Source organism: Prinia subflava, chromosome 1, assembly GCF_021018805.1.
Source record: "Prinia subflava isolate CZ2003 ecotype Zambia chromosome 1, Cam_Psub_1.2, whole genome shotgun sequence".
Lineage (NCBI taxonomy): Eukaryota > Metazoa > Chordata > Aves > Passeriformes > Cisticolidae > Prinia > Prinia subflava.
Window position 1 is genome coordinate 124788238 of NC_086247.1, and position 18043 is coordinate 124806280.

Here is an 18043-nt window from a genome sequence, read left to right on the forward strand (position 1 = left end):
CTCCTTGCCTTTCTGTCGTGCCAGGCAATCTTCCCTTCTCCTTTCATCTTTTCGGTACAGGAAATTCTCTTTTCCCTTCACCTGCAGCAGCAGCATCATCCTTTTTATGATCAAATAAGTCCCTGTCCCTTACTCGCTTCAGCAACAGAATTACTTTTCTTATTTACTCTAAATTGTCTTTATTTCCCTTATTTTCCCAGAAGTTTCCACTCATCTCCTATGTTTTTGGCTACTGGTATGGAGCAGAAGTGGTCTGGAATGGGTGTTTGGCTCAAGCCAAACCCCAAAACCCTGGATGCAGCTGGTGTAGAGGCTGTGCTTGGGAGGAGACATCTTTCAGCCAGTGAGACGCCCATCTGACTGACCTTTTACCCTCCATGCCCCTCACACAAGTCGTCTGCCTGCTTCAAGAGCATCTGGTGCTTAAACAGATGTTCTGTGACTCTTCCAAAAGATCCTGTGCCAGATGGCAGGATCTGCAAAATGGATCCCTGTCACTCTCACTCACTTTTATTGGACTTGAACACAAATACAATCTAAATGAAAACAGCATTAAACACTTTAGCTAAAAGGTACACTATGCAATTTATTCTTTTACTAATTGGATGAACGCTTTGAATCAAGATTTTTATAATGTAAGTAATAACTGCCAACTCTTATTTTTATTGCTTTCTATTACCTCAGGCAAATATGTTATTTTGATATTTAAATAATTGGCAGCAGAAAGTTGACAGTTACTAGAAAAATTATAAGCATGAATCAAGTCAGACAATAGCTTTTTTTTTTTTTTTTTTTTTTTTTTTTTTTTTTTTTAAAACGTGGTGGGTGATATAAAAGACTTCCAGACGTTATTTCTCAAATATTGATAATTAGAAATTCTTCCTGACATATCCCAAAGTTCACTAAGCATTCTCCATGGGGTATGCATGGTAATATGAATCACTCTGCAGTCCACCCAAGAGCAGCATGATCCAAAGTGGAGCTCATGGTTCTATTTCAGTGCTGTTCTTCTGGTTTTATGGTGAGATGAGCAGCCTACACACACTCTAGTTACTTTGGGTGGTGGATATTCAGGACTGTGCTTGGTACTGTAGTTAAGAGGAAGACGGTGCAGATAGTGAAGGTACTCTGTGCCTAAAATTGAGTGCAAAGCAAGCTGCGATGGGAAATGCTTCATGAAGTTCAATTTGTAATTTACAAAAAAATTAGGTACATAAGGATCTTGTCTTGGTAGGAACAGACTTCATCATCTGCTTTATTCATGGCAATTTATTCTGATAGACAGAAGATGAAAAAAGTGTGAAAACAGTAAGCATTGTTATTGCTCAGTAGTATTTTGGTCATTAACTAGAGAATGTTTTAAAATTTGAAGTGGTGGAATGCAGTTACCAAAAAAGCATTTTGTCACAGTGTGCAGGGACATTTAACGCCAGCTGGTGTTAACATAGCAACTTTGGACAGTTTTACACAGTCTGCTTGTTGACTCTAATGCTCAGAGTTCAGAATGTGTTTTTCTTTTAAGTGTAAATGTCTAACTCACAACATATACAAGGCAGCTGGTGACTTGCTGGTTTGATGAACAATTGTAAGGCTTGTGTGTGAATAGTTACAGAATCATTCAAATTGGAGATCTCCAAGATCATTGAATCCAACCTGTGATCCAACACCATCTTGTCAACAAGACCATGACACTTGATGCCACAACCAGCAGTTTCTTGAAGACCTTTAGGGATGGTGACTCCACCATCTCCATGGGCAACCTTTTCCAGTGCCCGACAACCCTTCCTGTGAAGAAATTCTTCCTGATGTACAATCTGAACCTCCCTTGGCACAGCTTGAGGTCATTTCTTTTTATCCTGTCACTTGTTGCCTGAGAGAAGAGGCTGACCTCCACCTGGCTACAGCCTCCTTTCAGGCAGTTGTAGAGAGTGGTATGGCCCCACCTGAGCCTCCTTTCCTCCAGGCTGAACATCCCAATCTGCCTCAGCTGCTCCTCACAGGACTTGTGCCCCAGGCCCTTCACCAGCTCCCTTCTCCGGACATGCTTCAGCACCTCAATGTCATTCTTGTAGTGAGGGGCTAGAACTGAACACCGGATTTGATGTGTGTGGCCTCACCAGTGCCTCACCAGTACAGGCAGATGAACTGGTCCTGCTGGCCACACTCTTCCTGACACAGGGCAGCATCAATAATAACCTAGTAACAAGCAGAAAATGTATTCTGTCAGGTGTTTGTTAAACACCTTCTTCATAAACGCCATTTAAACTTTGTTGCTGTTGACAGAATGTTTTGCTGAAACCCATGCTCCAGCTTAAGCAAGCAGGACTGTGTTTGATATGACATATAAGAGTAAAGACCTCTATGCAAAATAGCATTCTAAAAATTGTAAGTGAAGTAGGCAATTCTAAGAGGTATGTTAAGAGAGCGGTGAGGATATGTGTGTGCAGTGATTTCACTGGTGCACTGAGATGTTTTATGTAGCTGAGAACAATGCTGCTTATAACATGATAAAAAAGTACATTGTACTTTTGTATTGGTGTTTTGCCCACAGTTTTGTTTCATATGCTGGTAAATGTTGACAGCTATACCTACAGGTTGATGCCTGTTACAGCAATGTTTTTCAGGGTGGAAGGGATGTCTTGAGATCTGAGCAAGTATTTTAAACTGAGGAGTAGGAAAGAAATGCATATCCAGTGGAAGCAAGGACAAGTAACCTTAGCAGTGTACAGGGATGCAGTTTGGATGTGTAAGGATGGGATCAGGAAAGCTAAGTCATTTATAGGAATTTAAGTCTATCAAGGTCTATTGTAATTTTCAGTTCAGGAGTGACAGCTAATGCAGGCACCAAATTATATATATTTCATTGATGAAACAACACTTTTTACAATATATAGCTTTTCTTTTGAGTGACTATTCAATGAATAATTTCATAAGTTAACACAACAAACAAAGTTCAGCGTTTATGAAAAGTAAGAATCTGTCGGACTTAGTTTGGTGTTTTGCTGCTTATATATATATATGTATCAGGTTATATTTGCTTTTAGAATAGATTTTCTTTAAATGCTCCTCTTCCACACAAGAATTTTTTTCTGCTAGATGAGATTTTCTAACAAATGCAAAATTCTCTATGGAATCTTAAAAAGAGAAAATAATTCCTTTTCATATTGTGGATTATTTGATTAATACATCCAACTATGATATCTAAATACATGGGAGGTGTTAGGCTCCTGATCTGAATCAGTGTGTAGGAAAGGAGAGGTTCATTTATATCTTTAAAGGGGATGAGCTTCCTGATTTAGCCATCTACTTTATTACAGGTAATGTTAGAGTAGTGTAAGTCAGACTACTTAATACAGAGAGTTTTAGTAGATTTTAGTTTTAGCAATTCTGTGTTTTAGCCTTTTGGCTCTTCTAAAAGCAGAGTATATCAGGAGCATAATGTCAAACACATCAACTGCTTGACTTGCAGGTGTCTTTGGATTTTGCAAGTTATACTTCTGAACTCACACACCCTTTTCCTGCCCAAGATCAACTGAAAATCATGAAATTTTTCTATGAATCTGTGTCTAACTCTGATATATTTTTGGATTCTGTCATCTGATGTAGCAGTGAATTTTATTATGTTCAGAGCTCTTCTCTCACTGCCTGCTTTTGTAATACTGACTTCTTGTGGATTGTGGCCAATCTGGTCTTCTGATTTTAAAGAAAGCTTTTGTAACTACATCTCTCTTTCATCCCTATAAGCACCCAGAACTGTTTATGTTATACAGAGGGATATTTTTAAAACATTTGATTTTAAAGCATTTTCCATATTTGTTAGATGGAATTATTACATACAGTTAGAAGATTATTTATGAGTTGTACCAACTCAGTGTTAATCCTTTAACTGTCTAGTTGTTGGCCCTCTCTCCTAAATACTATTGCAAACTATTCTGATTTTGGACATGGAATAAAAATCAAGAAAAGAATCCCTATGAAATAAAGGTGATCTGTATTCCAAAGCTGACTTTATTCTTACTGTAATTCATCTGTTAACCTATAACATGTTATATTATCCATGTTGATAAGTTCTGCTGTCATTCAGTTGCTGTTAATAGATGTACCCTAGAAGTCTGTAGTTCACAGTTACTTTCAGATCCTTTCACATTAAATAAAACCTGAAAGAGTACCTCTGACCCATATACAAGCCAGATTTCTCACTTTTTTTCATGTTGCCTTTGGAATCTGATTCCTACTTTTACTTTTATTTATGTAATCAAATTCTATAGTTTGCTCATTTAAGCTTCACAATAGTGTTCCACCTTCTGGTTTTCATTCTTTACGTTTCATGTGATGTCTGAAGCCACAGGTGAAAAGTAGAATTTGCCAAAGAGAGAAGACAACAGACAGGTAGTGGAAGTGGAGGACAAAATGTACTTTGGGTGAACACATTGTTCATGCTGATTTCTCCTTCTGATGGCTGGCATTTGAAGATGTAGTTGAAACTTTTTATTGTAGAAAAAAGATATGCATTTTACATGTTTTATGAAGACTAATTTAAACTATATCTGAGCTACAGATACTTGCCAATAATGCTTTGTGTTAAAACCAATAGGATTTAAAATCCTAGATTAAGTATACTGTGGATATATTTGTAACCAATTAATATCAGACATAGTCACAGCTTTCCAAGAAAGCTCCTGTTGTTGGGATGCCACCAGAACCTAGCAATGCACTGTCCAGAGGCCATCCTCAGTTACTGCACCTGAAGTATGTGGTGTTTGTTATGTGTGGTATCAGAAAGTAAATATCCACCCACTGTATGGCCGAGTGAGTTTGTTATTGCCAACAGCCTCTGCTGGGACTTGGCTTCATCCAGTGAAATAAATGAAACCACGTCTTGATGATCTGTTGATGTTGAATCTCAAATGTGTCTCTCTGCCTAAGGTAGGACTGGCAACCTGGGCAGTAGCTAACCTGTTCTGGTGATTTGTGGTGCTTTTTATGTTTTTGCAGTTCTTTCAAGAGAGGGAACTGATTCCAAAATAAACTTTAGAAAATTCCACAAGTTACAAACCTTAAGTACAATTACAAGTGACACAGCAGTTTGAATTACCTGACTTAAACACAAGGATTAATGGACTGTCTTTTTTAATGAATGCATGCAACTAAGCTTCTTGAATTTTAACTGTTTGGTCATGAATGAGCACTATTCTGTATATCCCAACTTTAAAAAATCTTATTTTCAGATTCTAAGTTATCAAATCAGATCATATAAGTGCATGAACTGTAAACAGTGGGTGCAGGCAGAATCTTACAATTGTGCAATAGTTCTTCTTTGGAATGCTGCTTATGAGACTTTTCTAGTTCTTTTCATCTGAACTGTATTTCTCTTTGCTTAACACTTTAAGAAATTGAAAAGTAACTGATAGCAATTGCTGTTATAAATAGCTTCAGTCTTCTTGATAAAATTAATGTCCTGGAGCTGCTGTGCAATGACATCATTCACAGATCAGTCAATTGCTTGTTTTCCTTATTTTGAAGTTTATTTTCCATTTTATATCAGTAATATAATCCAGGCATTTCAGTCCAAAACAGTACTTCTTGGGTGGTAAAACTCAATAGGTATTTACTCCCATGCCTTATAAATCTACTAGAGGCAAGTTATAATTGTCTTGAAATACAATGCTTGTCATAACTTATTGCAGTTTATGTATTATCTATTGTGTAAATAAAGTATTGGTTCCTTTAAGCACATACCAAAGTAAGAGCGGAATACAACATCACAGTGGCCAACACAAGGACCCAGAGAATTGTCTGGGGTCCATGGCAGCTTTCTCAGCATATTATCAATTAAGCACAATAAAGAACTGCTTTTACTGACTGATTTGGCTTTAGAGCTCCTGGTATTTACTGACTGCAGAATGTGAATTTGGTTGCCACATATTTAGATATTAGAAAGGAAAATGCTTCACTGAAAGAGTGGTCAGGCATTGGAATAAGTTGCCCAGGGAGACAGTGGAGTCCCTGTCTCTGGAAGTGTTCAGGAGGTGTCTGGATGTGGCATTTGGGGGATATGGCTTAGGGGTGATTGTGGTGCTGCTGGGTTGATGGTTGGACTCACTGGTCTTGAAAGTCTATTCTAACCTTGATGATTCTGTAATTTATTAACTTAATATGATGGTAGTTGCAGAAACAAGGATTCATATACTATACTTTTAAATTTATTACTTCCCTAAATGTATCCTAATAATATATATATTGTATGTTCTTTAAGCTTTGAGATTGGTCATAAAGAAATACACAAAAATTAAAATTGACACTTCAAATTTTCATCCTAGTATTAGAATCCCATAAAAATATATTGCAAAAATTAAAAGGAAGAATAAGTCAGATAATTTACTCTTAATAAGAATAATACTCTTGGCATATATATGCATTACAACTATAAAAGATTTCAGTGGTGAGTTTGGACTTAATGAGTCTCTCTATAAAAGAGAGACCTGTGTCTTGAAGGTGTAGATTTTGGAACTCATTGCTTATATTGCCCAGAATATTGGTAAGAGAGCAAATATTTGAAAAAAAAAAAAAGTCAAAAATTTCAGGGAAGTGGAAGACAGGAAGTTTTTTTTCTACTATATGTTTCTATTATATTGTCTAGTTTGTAAACTGTAAAAATATGTGCTGCACCATCAGTGTTATAAGAAGAGTAAATCACTGAGTCATGAACACAAGAATATTTTTTCAGGTGAAGATTAGGCTAAGCAATTCACAAAATCCTTTCTGCTAGTGTCTGATCTGGTTATAGGAATGGGTGTGCAGAAACCAGTGGGAAATAATCAAAATGCAGTAAATTAGAAAGGAGTAAGTCCCATCTTTGGACTGGAACAAGTCCACAGACAATCTCAAGCACAAGACAGCCTGTGTTTTCCTAATGGACCTTGAAGGGAACATGTTGTTAGATTTGTTTGACTGGAAGAATGGAATCTCATTTTGAACATATAAAAGGGTGATAAGCAGCAAGAGTTATTGTAGAAGTTCTTACCAGCTAAGCTTCAAGTAGTAATGGAAAGGTAATCTCAGTAGTTGTTGTGAAGGGGACATTGTGACTGAGGACAACTGGGAGTGTCAAGAGAAGAGGCTGTGGCACGTCTGAACTGCTGCAGACATAATTCTGCTGGCTGAATAGGCAGCAGATTTATGGAAGCAGAACACGCAGGGTAAAAAAGCTGAGGCACAAGGGAATACAGTTTGTTGAAGACAAAAGAGATATTGAATCAAGAGAGGATTTAGTGGAAATGGAGTCAGAGATTACTTCTTTTGTCCGGAGGAGACTTTTAAAGCATGTCCATGAAAAGCCAAACCACACATTTCTCTGATTGATACAGGCTGAGGAGATGAACAATGTGAAATCAGTGCCCATGTAAAAAGATACATGCACTTCTAAATGCAGCTGTGAACTTGGAAGCAAATACTGAAGCTGGAAGGGAAAAAATAAAAGTGAGTCAAAGTCAGAGAAAAAGTAAAAGTTGTGCTTTCTAGTTGAAACTAACACCTAAATTATTTGAACAGCAGAACTGTTTTTTTTGATTCTGGATAAGGCTTAAACAGAGCTGCATTCCTTTCCTTTTTTACCAAACAAATCTATGACATAATAGCTCTGCAGGCTCTCATAACTGAGCTCACACGGCGAGTGCTGGGATTCATATCTGTGCCATCCAGTGTTCCCACTTAACTAACTGACATTTTCATGAGTATTATTTCCTTGGTAACTGTGGATATTGGGACCAGAACCCCACAAAATTAAGGTACTACATTTCCCTTAAACATAAATGTTGTTGTTATTATACAATTTCTATTAAAAAAAGTATTGACTTTTTAAAACAAATTTACAATTCCTCAGCAGTATTATGTCCAGGATCTGTAATGGTTAGATGCTGTCAAATTTTTTGCTGTGAGAGTGGAGACCACTTAGTGTTCTGTTTGCTTTTATTTTTGACTGTTATATTCAGAAAATAATCCAACAATTTTGTTAAACCCTCTAAACTATTCTTCATTTTGTTTTAAATATTGTTCAAAATCAGTATATTTTAAAATATCTCAGACATTTTGCAAGCAAATTATACAAGTCTCATGATTACCATGATTCTTCCATCACTTCTAAATATTGGCAACAGTAATTTAGATAAATATTTCATTTTTATAGGGAAAGGTGAAAATTGAAACCATTTCACATGCAGGCTGTCTACAAAAGAGTCTACAATATCACCTATTCTACCTTATTTTGGAAAAATGCAATCCATTTTCCTATGAAAAATACTAATGCCATCCATCAGTGTGAAAATAACATTGATCACTTGTTCAGCCCATGTATTTCAATTACCTCTGGATGACCCAAATTTTAAAGTGAGGATGGAGTGATGTGATAAGCTCTTCCATATCATGTTTAATCATGGCCTTGGAAATTTCCATAGATAGTTTCAATCAAATGGCTATTACAGAAGATACTAGGGAGAGCTAAACTTATCTGTGCAGCCAGTCACAGACAGATTTTAAGTTGCAAGTAGGCACAAGATGGTTTTAGGATTTTTGAAAGGAAACTTTGGTAATAGTTTAATAAAGGCTGTAAAACATAGTCTCTTCTGTTATGCAACTCAAGATACAACATACCTGAAGAATAGGCTTAACACTGAATGCTAATCTCATAAAAACAGACATTTTCATAGTTAATAAAATATTCCATGTGCCTTGTTTTTCATAAAATATCTTAATTATAGAGTAAAATTAATCCATTTGCTAAAGCAGGACTCATTCCTTGTTTATTCTTTTTTAATTCTATTTTTATTCTTTCTGTTTCTTTTTAAAGCTTTAAAATAGTCTTTCTTCTAACAGCATAATTTTTTTGTATTTTAGAAGAGTTTTATCACTTGGATATATTTTCATTTTGAGTGCTTTTGTTTGTATATAGACAGGCTATTGTGTTACATGATTTGGGCTGATAATGCTGGCAGAAAGAAAGAAGTCTGTCTTGGCAAAGACTGATTTTCATGTAGAAGAACATCTGTGAGCTCTATCTTTGTGGTGTAGCTGGACCCTAATAGCCTAAGAGAAAACTAGAATCTAAAAGCAAGCACATGTGGCCCCTTACAACTGTAAGGATTATACACTTTGAGTTGAAGGATAAGGACTTAGAGGTGAACCCTGAGGAATGCTACTAACTGCTTTATTTCTTTGCCATGGTTTTACTGCAAGGCAAGTTATGTGCTCTTTTCTGCCTTCCTATCACTGGGCCTCACTCAAGGGGTTTTTGTGAAAATTGGCTATTTACCCTCCAGCTATGCCATGGTTTAATCAGTAGCCAGTGGCAGGAGAGATTCCACCATTCGATTTAACAGCAGAGGGATGATCAGATGGGGGTGAGACTCAGAACCACCATCACAGCAGGAGCATTAAGGTTGGAAAAGACCTCCAAGATCATCAAGTCCAACCTCTGAAAGAATGCCACCATGCCCCCTAAATCATATTGCAAAGTGCAACATATACTAATTTTTTGAACAGTTCCAGGGATGATGACTCTACCACTAGGGTAGAGTTCCACTTGGGTAGCTGTTCCAATGCTTGACCATTGTTTCAGTGAAAAAAACTTTTCCTAACATCCAACCTGAATCTCCCTTGATGCAACTTGAGGCCATTTCCTCCTGGTCCTCTCGCTGGTTGTCTGGGAGAAGAGTCCGACCCCCACCTGGCTACAGCCTCCTCTCAGGGAGTTGTAGAGAGCAAATGGCCTTGCTTCCATCCACACTTCCATGGGAAGATACGGAGTGTCAGGTGTTTGCCATTCTTCTTGGCCACTCAGTGAAAACAAAGCATTTTACCACAGTGGTTTCCTAGCGTGTTTTTATACTTTCCTCCCCCATCTGTTGGATTAGGTGCAGACTGTTCACTGCTGCTTCTGAACCTCTGCACATACCAGATTTTAAGACTCATCCTTCCTTTGGGATTAATTATTCAAAATTTATATGCTCCCACCATTGCTTAGCTGAAGACTTTAGGAAGGACAGATGCTCTTTTTGCACTGACTTTAGACTATGGACTAAAGATGACAAAGAAATAAAGAACAGAGATACTGAGAGTTTGGATCAACATTTTCAGAAATTATTATTATTTCCTTGTGCCTTCTGCATAGGGATTCATTCAGTTCATGTCCTAGAGTGCTGGTCAGATAACCTGTCCAGTCTTAAGTGAGTAGGTAAACATTGTGTTAACAAAATACCTGAAGGAAAACAATAGAAAATGCAAGTGCACTTTCTCCATTCGCAGCAGTTTTGAGTGTATTTGAGCATACCTGTGCCTAGACATACTTTGCTCATGGAATTATTCATGCTTGCAAGAAATTTAAATTCCTTTTGTGCTTATTACATTCACTGTGTGAAGACTGCTTTGGAGCTGGAACGAGTTTGTGTTTTGTGCAAAAGAATGTTGAGAACAATCAGAATTACTGCAGAATTGATGTGTTAAAACCTAATATTGATGTGAGAGACAAAGGGAATAAATCTTATTAGTGAATTCTGTTGTAACTTGTTTTACCCCTACTGACTCCTCTCTTTTTACTCTCCAAGGAGAGATGTCACCTTGTGTCCTTTTTTCTCATTTCTGGGCGCTTTTTCATCAGTCTGTATTGGTATTTTTCCTTGTTGTTGGAGGTTTTTTTGTTTGAGTTTTTTTGGTTTAGTTTGTGTTCTTTTGTTAAATGGAAACTAGGTTGACCGTACATGAAGTTCTTGAATTAGAAGGAATTTACATTTTTGCATTCCAGTTGGGTGTACAGCCCCAGTTATAGACAGGAAAAGACAGAGAGGGACATAAGCTATGCCTTAACATCACAGAGATATGGTCAGAGAAGTAGAATTTGAGTGATAAGATGAAAGCTGTAGGATGGACATTAAGGTGTGATTCAAAGATGTTTTCGTATTTCAATGTGTAACTTTACACACACAGTTTTTATGATTTATTCTGCAATCAGTCCCTCCTTGCAGAATAATGAGATGATGCAACTTGAGAGCCACTTTGCATGCAGCTAGCTAGGTTTAATTAAGAGTGTCAAATGAGGGAAATCTGTGATATCAAATGACTAACAATGACCTTCTGAAAGCCACTCCCTCTAACTGTGTCTCACTGCCCAAAACACTGACATTTGAGTCACTTTAAAGCTGCTTTTGAAATTTTGAGAGAACAGTTTAAAACCAATTATGTATTTGATCTCCTGTAGCAAAATACAGAGTTGAAAGTTGAAATTCAGTCTCTGCAACTGCAAAGTAACCAGCTTGTAATACTGTCATTACTTTGGTTTGTATTTCTGTAACCAAGATTGGAATGTGGCCTTTACCCTACTGAACTGATTTCATCATTGTAAAAGTTTGGAAGCCACAAGGCTGGATGTGAACAATAGCCCAGCACATGTCTAAGCATACTTTGTCCCTCAGTATCTCTTGGGTTTTGTTTGCTTCTTTCCCCAAAGGAGCAAAATTTTTTTGTTTGTTTTTTAGAAGACCGTATGGTTTTTCCTCGGAACCATCTCAAATAAATTATCTGTAATCAAAAGGAATGTTTCCAATCAATGAGTTACTGCAGCCGTGTGCTTGTATTTCAGATTATTCACAGTCTGTAGGAGTTATATAATGAACATTTTAATGATTGAATGTTGGCATATATCCATTTTAACAAATGGACACATGCCTTTTCTTCTTTTGGAGATCTGGATGTCTATTATGCTTAATATTGCATATAAAGTTAGCACTTATAGAAGGGAAGAAAAATGTGCTTTAGACTGGAAGAAAGGGAAAAAACTGCTCACATTTCCTCTGCAGTGATTTTTAGCATCCCCCAGGAGATTCAAATGTACACTCAATCTTTCCAAAAACCTTACAATTTTGTTAGTCACTCATTAAAAGTTGTGCAGTCTTTTTATATAACAGATAGTCACAATCACAAATTGTATGTCGCAAAGTATATTAAACTGTTGCAGCAAAACATTTGTATGCAAAGTTCTGTAACCTGTGATAGCCAAAGCATTTCATGTCTTGTACTACAACTATTATCAACTTAGATGTTTGTGAACTACTGTGTTCATTTTTTTCTTCAAAAGTGACACAACCAATCTATGTTGTCAATGCAATATAGTATAAAAAGGAAAAACCTCTGATATTGAAATATACTGTGTTAAATATGCCATCAATATGTTCTTTTTCCTTGTGCTATAAGTTTATTGAAGAAGTGCTGTATTGTTTCCTCTGTCCCCATTAGGTAGGTGTTGGGATTTTTTTCATCATTTATTTTTTTCTTTTGTAATACACTTACACTGATGACCCCAGATCTCACAGAGTGGAAATGTCCTCCATGCTTCTTTGAAGGTTTTTAAAAATTATTTGTTTCACCTGCAGTATATGACACAGTTTACCTGTCAGACAGAGACTCTGACATTGATATAATCTCACCTCGTCTTTAGCAGTGGTTTATTTTTTATATTTTCAGGGTTGAGATAGATGTGTATTTAAACTTTTAACTCTGTGTTTTCCCTTTTCCCCCTTCTGACTTGCACCCCTATCACTTCTCTCTGTCTTCTCTACGTAGTCATTTTTGCCTTCCTTCTTATTGCCAGCTAGGGCTAAAACAATAGTCAAGTGAAACAGAGCTTGAAAGTGCTGTGTTTCTCTGTTTATAATGGGAGAAAACCAGCTAAGCTGTGCTGAACTGCTTTTGCTCTGCTGCTAGCCCCACATGTCAAGTGCACTCATACAATCCGTAGCTGCATGATCGGGGGGCCAGCACCTCTTAACCCATTTTTTCTCTGTGTGTATGTGATGGGTCTGCTCTGTATTCCTGGCCAGCTGCAAAACTTAATGCTGCAGCCTATCGAAATATTGCTATACTCTCACAGTGGAGACAGCAGAGAAGCCAACACACAAACACACTGAGGGGAATGCAGTTACAACTTCTTCAGGGGAAGTGCAGGAGCAGGCACTGATCTCTTTTCTCTGGTGGCCAGTGACAGGCACTAAGGAAATGGGATGAAGCTGTGGCAGGGGAGGTTTAGGTTGGATATCAGGAAAAGATTTTCATCCAGAGGGTGGTTGGGCACTTGGAACAGGCTCCTCAGGGAAGTGGTCATAGCACCAAGCCTGGCAGAGTTCAGGAAGTGATTGGAAAATGTTCTCAGGCCCATGGAGTGATTTTTGGGGCTGTTCTGTGCAGGCCCAGGAGTTGGGACTTCAGTGATCCTTGTGGGTCCCTTTCAACTGAGGATATTCTGTGATTCTATATGCTGCTGCTATGTGGAAGGCTTAAATCCCACTTCCACTTGAATTTGTTAGTGCTATCAGATTGATCCACAACTTTGTGAAAACAGAGGAATGACTTGCTACAGCTTCAGTCCACTTCAGACAAATCGTAGATTTTCAGCAGGTCACAGAGTGCAGGTTTGTCAGAGCAGAAAGAAAGTGTGTACAGTATGCATTAAGAGACCACTTCTAAGAAAAACCAAACACTTAATGCAGTTTTGCAGGCAACCATGTCTGTTAAATGGCCTATTTCTGCCAGTACTTTTGTGCCAGTCCCATACAGGTGGCAGAACTGGCTACTAGCTCAAGCATTAGGTAGCTTCTGGAGCAACTTAGAGGGCAAGATGATTCACAGGCAGTGTGCTGTCACTGCTGGCACACTCACTCTTGCAAAGAGCTTCAATCAGATATTGGTTAAGTGCTGCATGAAAACTCTTGCTTAAGCTGCAGTGATTGAATGTACCAAAAGTGTTCTTCACAACAAACTCTTCAGAGAATTTTTGTGGTCCAGGAATTTTTATTGATCATTTGGCATGATCACGCAAACAGTGTTTTTAACAGGGGAAAATAAAGCTTTGGAGAACTGAAGGAGTGAACAGAACCCTGGTCACCTACATACTGTAGAACATGTAGCTGTTTTAAACCTGCTGATCTAGGGTGAATCTGTCTATTCTTATCATACTAGAGAAAGGAAGCCTATTTGAGATTTTGTTTGTTTGTGATTTTTTGGGACTCTTTCAACAAAAGAGTGATGTTTATGTTAGGGTTTAACTCTGTGAATCTTCCATGAAATGATAAAAGCAAAAGCACTAGAGACTTAATCCTCACAGACTCCAGAAGATTTGAAATATTTGTTTGTTCTCAGTAGATGCTCACAGTCATTTCAAATGTTGATGGCTCTCCATTTTCTTTGTATAAACTATGAGAAGCATGGCTGATCAAAAGTACAAGAGAGAGTTACTGTACAGTTTCATGTATTTACACACAATTTATCCAGGTTTGGCTTGATTAGCATGAATGTATGACCATTTAACTGCAGGGAATTAAATATATCAGAGTTCACTAATTAAGTGATCTTCTAAACTACATTAGCACAGTGACAGCTTGGTTCTTCCAGTGCAGCATCATTTTTTTTTCAATCCTCATTGCATCTTCAGTATCTAGATTTCAAAATTATTTATATTTTGAGGAGTATCCACTAATGAAAAATTGATTGCATTTTCTTAGTTTAGAATGGAAGGCTGTGTGTACAGAGGTCAATTATGAACCTGCTCGAGTAATTTTGAACCCAGCTACCTATCTGAACTGAAGTGCTACCTTAATTACTTATGTATTACTTGAAAGAAAACCTAAAAATATTCAGAGAAATACTTTTCTTATCTTTTAGAATGATCTGCATAGCTATCTTCTTATTGAGGTAAATTGTTGCATTGATATCATGTATGAGATGACACTTATCAATAGATCCTTTGGCACATGGATTAAAAATGTGATGTGATTTCTTAAGAAGAAAGAAGACCTCAGAATAATTTGTACTGTTACAGAAATGGAGGTTGCTTTAGTATGTAGATGCATGCCAGTACATATCTTGAGGGGGAAAAAATGCTTCTTTGTGAATCTACTGATGAATTCCTCATGGTGTGATTAAACAACAAATCATGTTAGATCATTGATTTCTGGTAGTGAAGGAACCTCAGTCCCTCTCCAGAACAACTCTTTCAATTAAAAGTATGAATTGAAGAAGAAAATTTCAAGTATTGAAGTTTTTGAGGCTAGATTCTCCACTCAGTTTCTCTGAGAGCAAATGAAACACTCAGTATGTGATCTCAGATGAGTTTTGGAGGGACCTGGTTTTGGAGGGACCTAAATTGCAGTATTCCATGGAGTTTTAAATTAGCAGCAGCTCCTCTTGTACTGCCAACATAGTCTTTTGCAAGATGCCTCCCAGAGCAGACACTGTTTCAGAACTTTTCTCTTCTGTCCATGTCTCCTGGTGTGCACCCATATCCACACTGTGAAAAGGAAAGTGGGCATGAGTTCCTTCTGTTGGCTCCAGCCTTTTTCCCTGAGGTGGTAAGAGTGTGCAGTACAGCACAGTTAGTGTCTTCTAGTGTGCTTCATCCCTCTCTCCTTTGTTTTATGGGAAAGGTGTCTGCAGAGTAGTTAGTTTTTATTTTTTTAATGACTGTGCTTATGTGGTAGCAACATGGAATTTGTGCTGCAATCTGAGGGGCACTATTTGATTGTGGTTCTAAGTATTCTTGCTGCATCTTGTAGGGACAGAAAGGCTCAAGTGTCACTTCCCAGTGGTACATAGGCTGTATCTATACTGGCAAGTAAAACAGGCCAGGGATGATTCTCTTGTCCTAGGGCTAAAAGGCACAGCATGCCTCAGCTCCATATTGCTACATTCTCGCTTCCCAAAAGAGGGTGGCCTCATTCAGCCTGTCCTTTGGGAGCATTCCTTGGCCTGTGCTGGCCCCTGAACCATGCCCAGCCATTGTCTGGAAACATGTTAGCTGTCAGGAGCCAAAACTGTGCCAGGGAGCAGGCTCACAATGGAACAGCAAGGGCAGGAGCATGCCAGCATGCCAGCACATGCTCCTGCCCTCTTTTTGCTCCTGGTACAAACATAACTGTGTTAATACTGATATTACCTGAGTTTAGCAATGTCTTTAGATCCTGTTTTCATGCTTCCTGTCAGCCATATAATCGGGACTACACAATTCTATTAGTTTTAAAAAACTTTATTTAATGGAATGTCAAATAATATTACAGCAGGACAGAGTGCAAATAATGGAACACAGCAGTTTTATTCCTTCAGCAGTACAAAACAGAGGTAATACCTGCAGAGGATTTCTTTTGAGCTGAAAAGGGTAGGTGTGTTTCTCAAACTATTCTTAGGCTGAACTAGTACATAGGTAAATTGAAATGCATATATGTGAAATTCCAGTTGGGGAAAAAAAAATAAATCCTAAACAGATTGAGGCAAGGAAACTAATCATAAGGGAAATGTCAGTAAATATTCAGATATCCTCACAGTTTCTTAAATGAATGCACATTTGTGAAATATCAGATTACATATTCCAAACACAACTTTAACTCTGTCCCTGTAGCCATTCCCAGTCTTAGTCTGCAGACCAGAGAACCCCTACAGTCAGAAACTCTACATCAAATAAATTCCGAGTATGAGTTACAGCCATCACACAATATGGTTACATTGAAATATTTTTACTATTTAATAATGGAGAAAGTGGATATTTTATTTTGGAATCAAAGAGCTGTTATGTGGATTTATGGTTTATAACATTGGCGGTGTTTCTGAATACCTTCTTTTCCAAAGTACATAAATATAAAGTGGTAAAGGTTTGGTTTTAGCTTATAAATGTAGCTAATAACCTGTTCAAACAATAAAAAATTCTATTTATTAATGGCCAAGAAATGTTGGGGGGGTTGGTTTTTCTTTTTACAGGAGAATCATTTAAATCAACTGGATGAAATGAATAGACAGTGAAGATCACAATGGTTTGAGGGGGGTTCATGGCACACCAGTTGATCATGTGGAACTTCAGTTATTAATCCATTAAAGTCATTACTGCCTCCAAGTCTTCTTTAAAGGCCACAGTGTTTTTGAAGGATTTGGTTAATGAGAAGAACTCTCCCCGTTTGATCAGTCCAGTGTGTGCAGGGCCGAGCACTCACTGACTGGCGTGCTGGAGGATGTGCTGTGCCTGGAATTTGCAGTGCTGAGCAGTGGGTGGGCAGTAACGTGTGAGAGCTCTTGTGGCTGCTTGAGGATTTGTATTGATCCTCCTGTTCTGGCATCCTGGGTTTTATCGTGGTTACAATATAGGCAAACATGTCAGGCAATTAAACAAGTGAAGACATGGTTCTGCTCGATTATTTGACTTCCTGCAACTAATAATGAGATTTTTGAAAGATTTAGTGCTATGCTATTGAATATAAAAGAAGTTTGGAGGCCTGTATGTGCAATGGAGTTAGGTGTGGTAGATTAAATTTGTCCTGGCATCCTTATTGATGTTTTCCTGTAGGCACTATCAGCTGTAATCAGCATTGTTGCCAGAAATAACATTGCAGTGTCAAAACCATGGGTGTTTTAAGGGTATAGTCAGGGGACTTGAAGTGTTCTCTTGTTTGTTTAACTTTAAATTAAAAAAGACACACAGGATTTTTTCCTTTCCTGGGTTGTTGTTGAATCTTGTAATTTTATTTCTTTTTAATATTCTTTAGGAAAACTTCTGGTGTTCAAATTACATTGAAAATATCTGCTTACAGGCAGAGTAATAGCCTAAAATAAAATAAAGTCCTAGCACGATTTGGAAGAGAGAAGGGATACCTAATATAAAATTTAACTGTTGCATTAGTCTTTGTTATGCCTACACTTTGGAAAATGTGTCACCTTTCAGTTGCTAACATTTTTTTTTCTGTTGTTTTGTTTTGTGTTTTGTTTTTGTTTTGGATTTTTTGGGCGAGGAGGAGAGGAGGGGGGATGGTTGTGATAATGACTAGAAATTATCAACAGAAGTTTTAAATTGTGCCCAATGACCATCAGATACTACAATAATGATTCCTATCATAAGAGTGAGTCTTGATTCTCAGAAAGATACAGGATAGACAAATTGAAATTCCTAGAGGAGTCCAGTTCATCATGTTATTTACTACTTCCTTCCAGCAAGACTGTGGCTGTGAGAGTAAAGCAAGTTAAA

General features: G+C 37.6%; 1 protein-coding gene across 6 annotated transcripts in view; it reads left to right on the forward strand.

Annotated features, from left to right (window-relative positions):
- CRPPA (CDP-L-ribitol pyrophosphorylase A) overlaps positions 1–18043 on the forward strand; it is a 134121-nt gene that overhangs the window by 82584 nt on the left and 33494 nt on the right. Inside the window, exon 10 of one of the 6 annotated variants that reach the window (XM_063411268.1) lies at positions 201–3982. The exons of 3 other annotated variants lie outside the window; for them this stretch is intronic. In XM_063411268.1, coding sequence (XP_063267338.1) covers positions 201–347 — 147 coding nt within the window. In that variant the 3' untranslated portion in view covers positions 348–3982. Of the gene's footprint in view, positions 1–200; positions 3983–18043 lie in introns of those variants that run through there. 2 more of the 6 variants (XM_063411304.1, XM_063411313.1) reach the window with 2 other exon arrangements.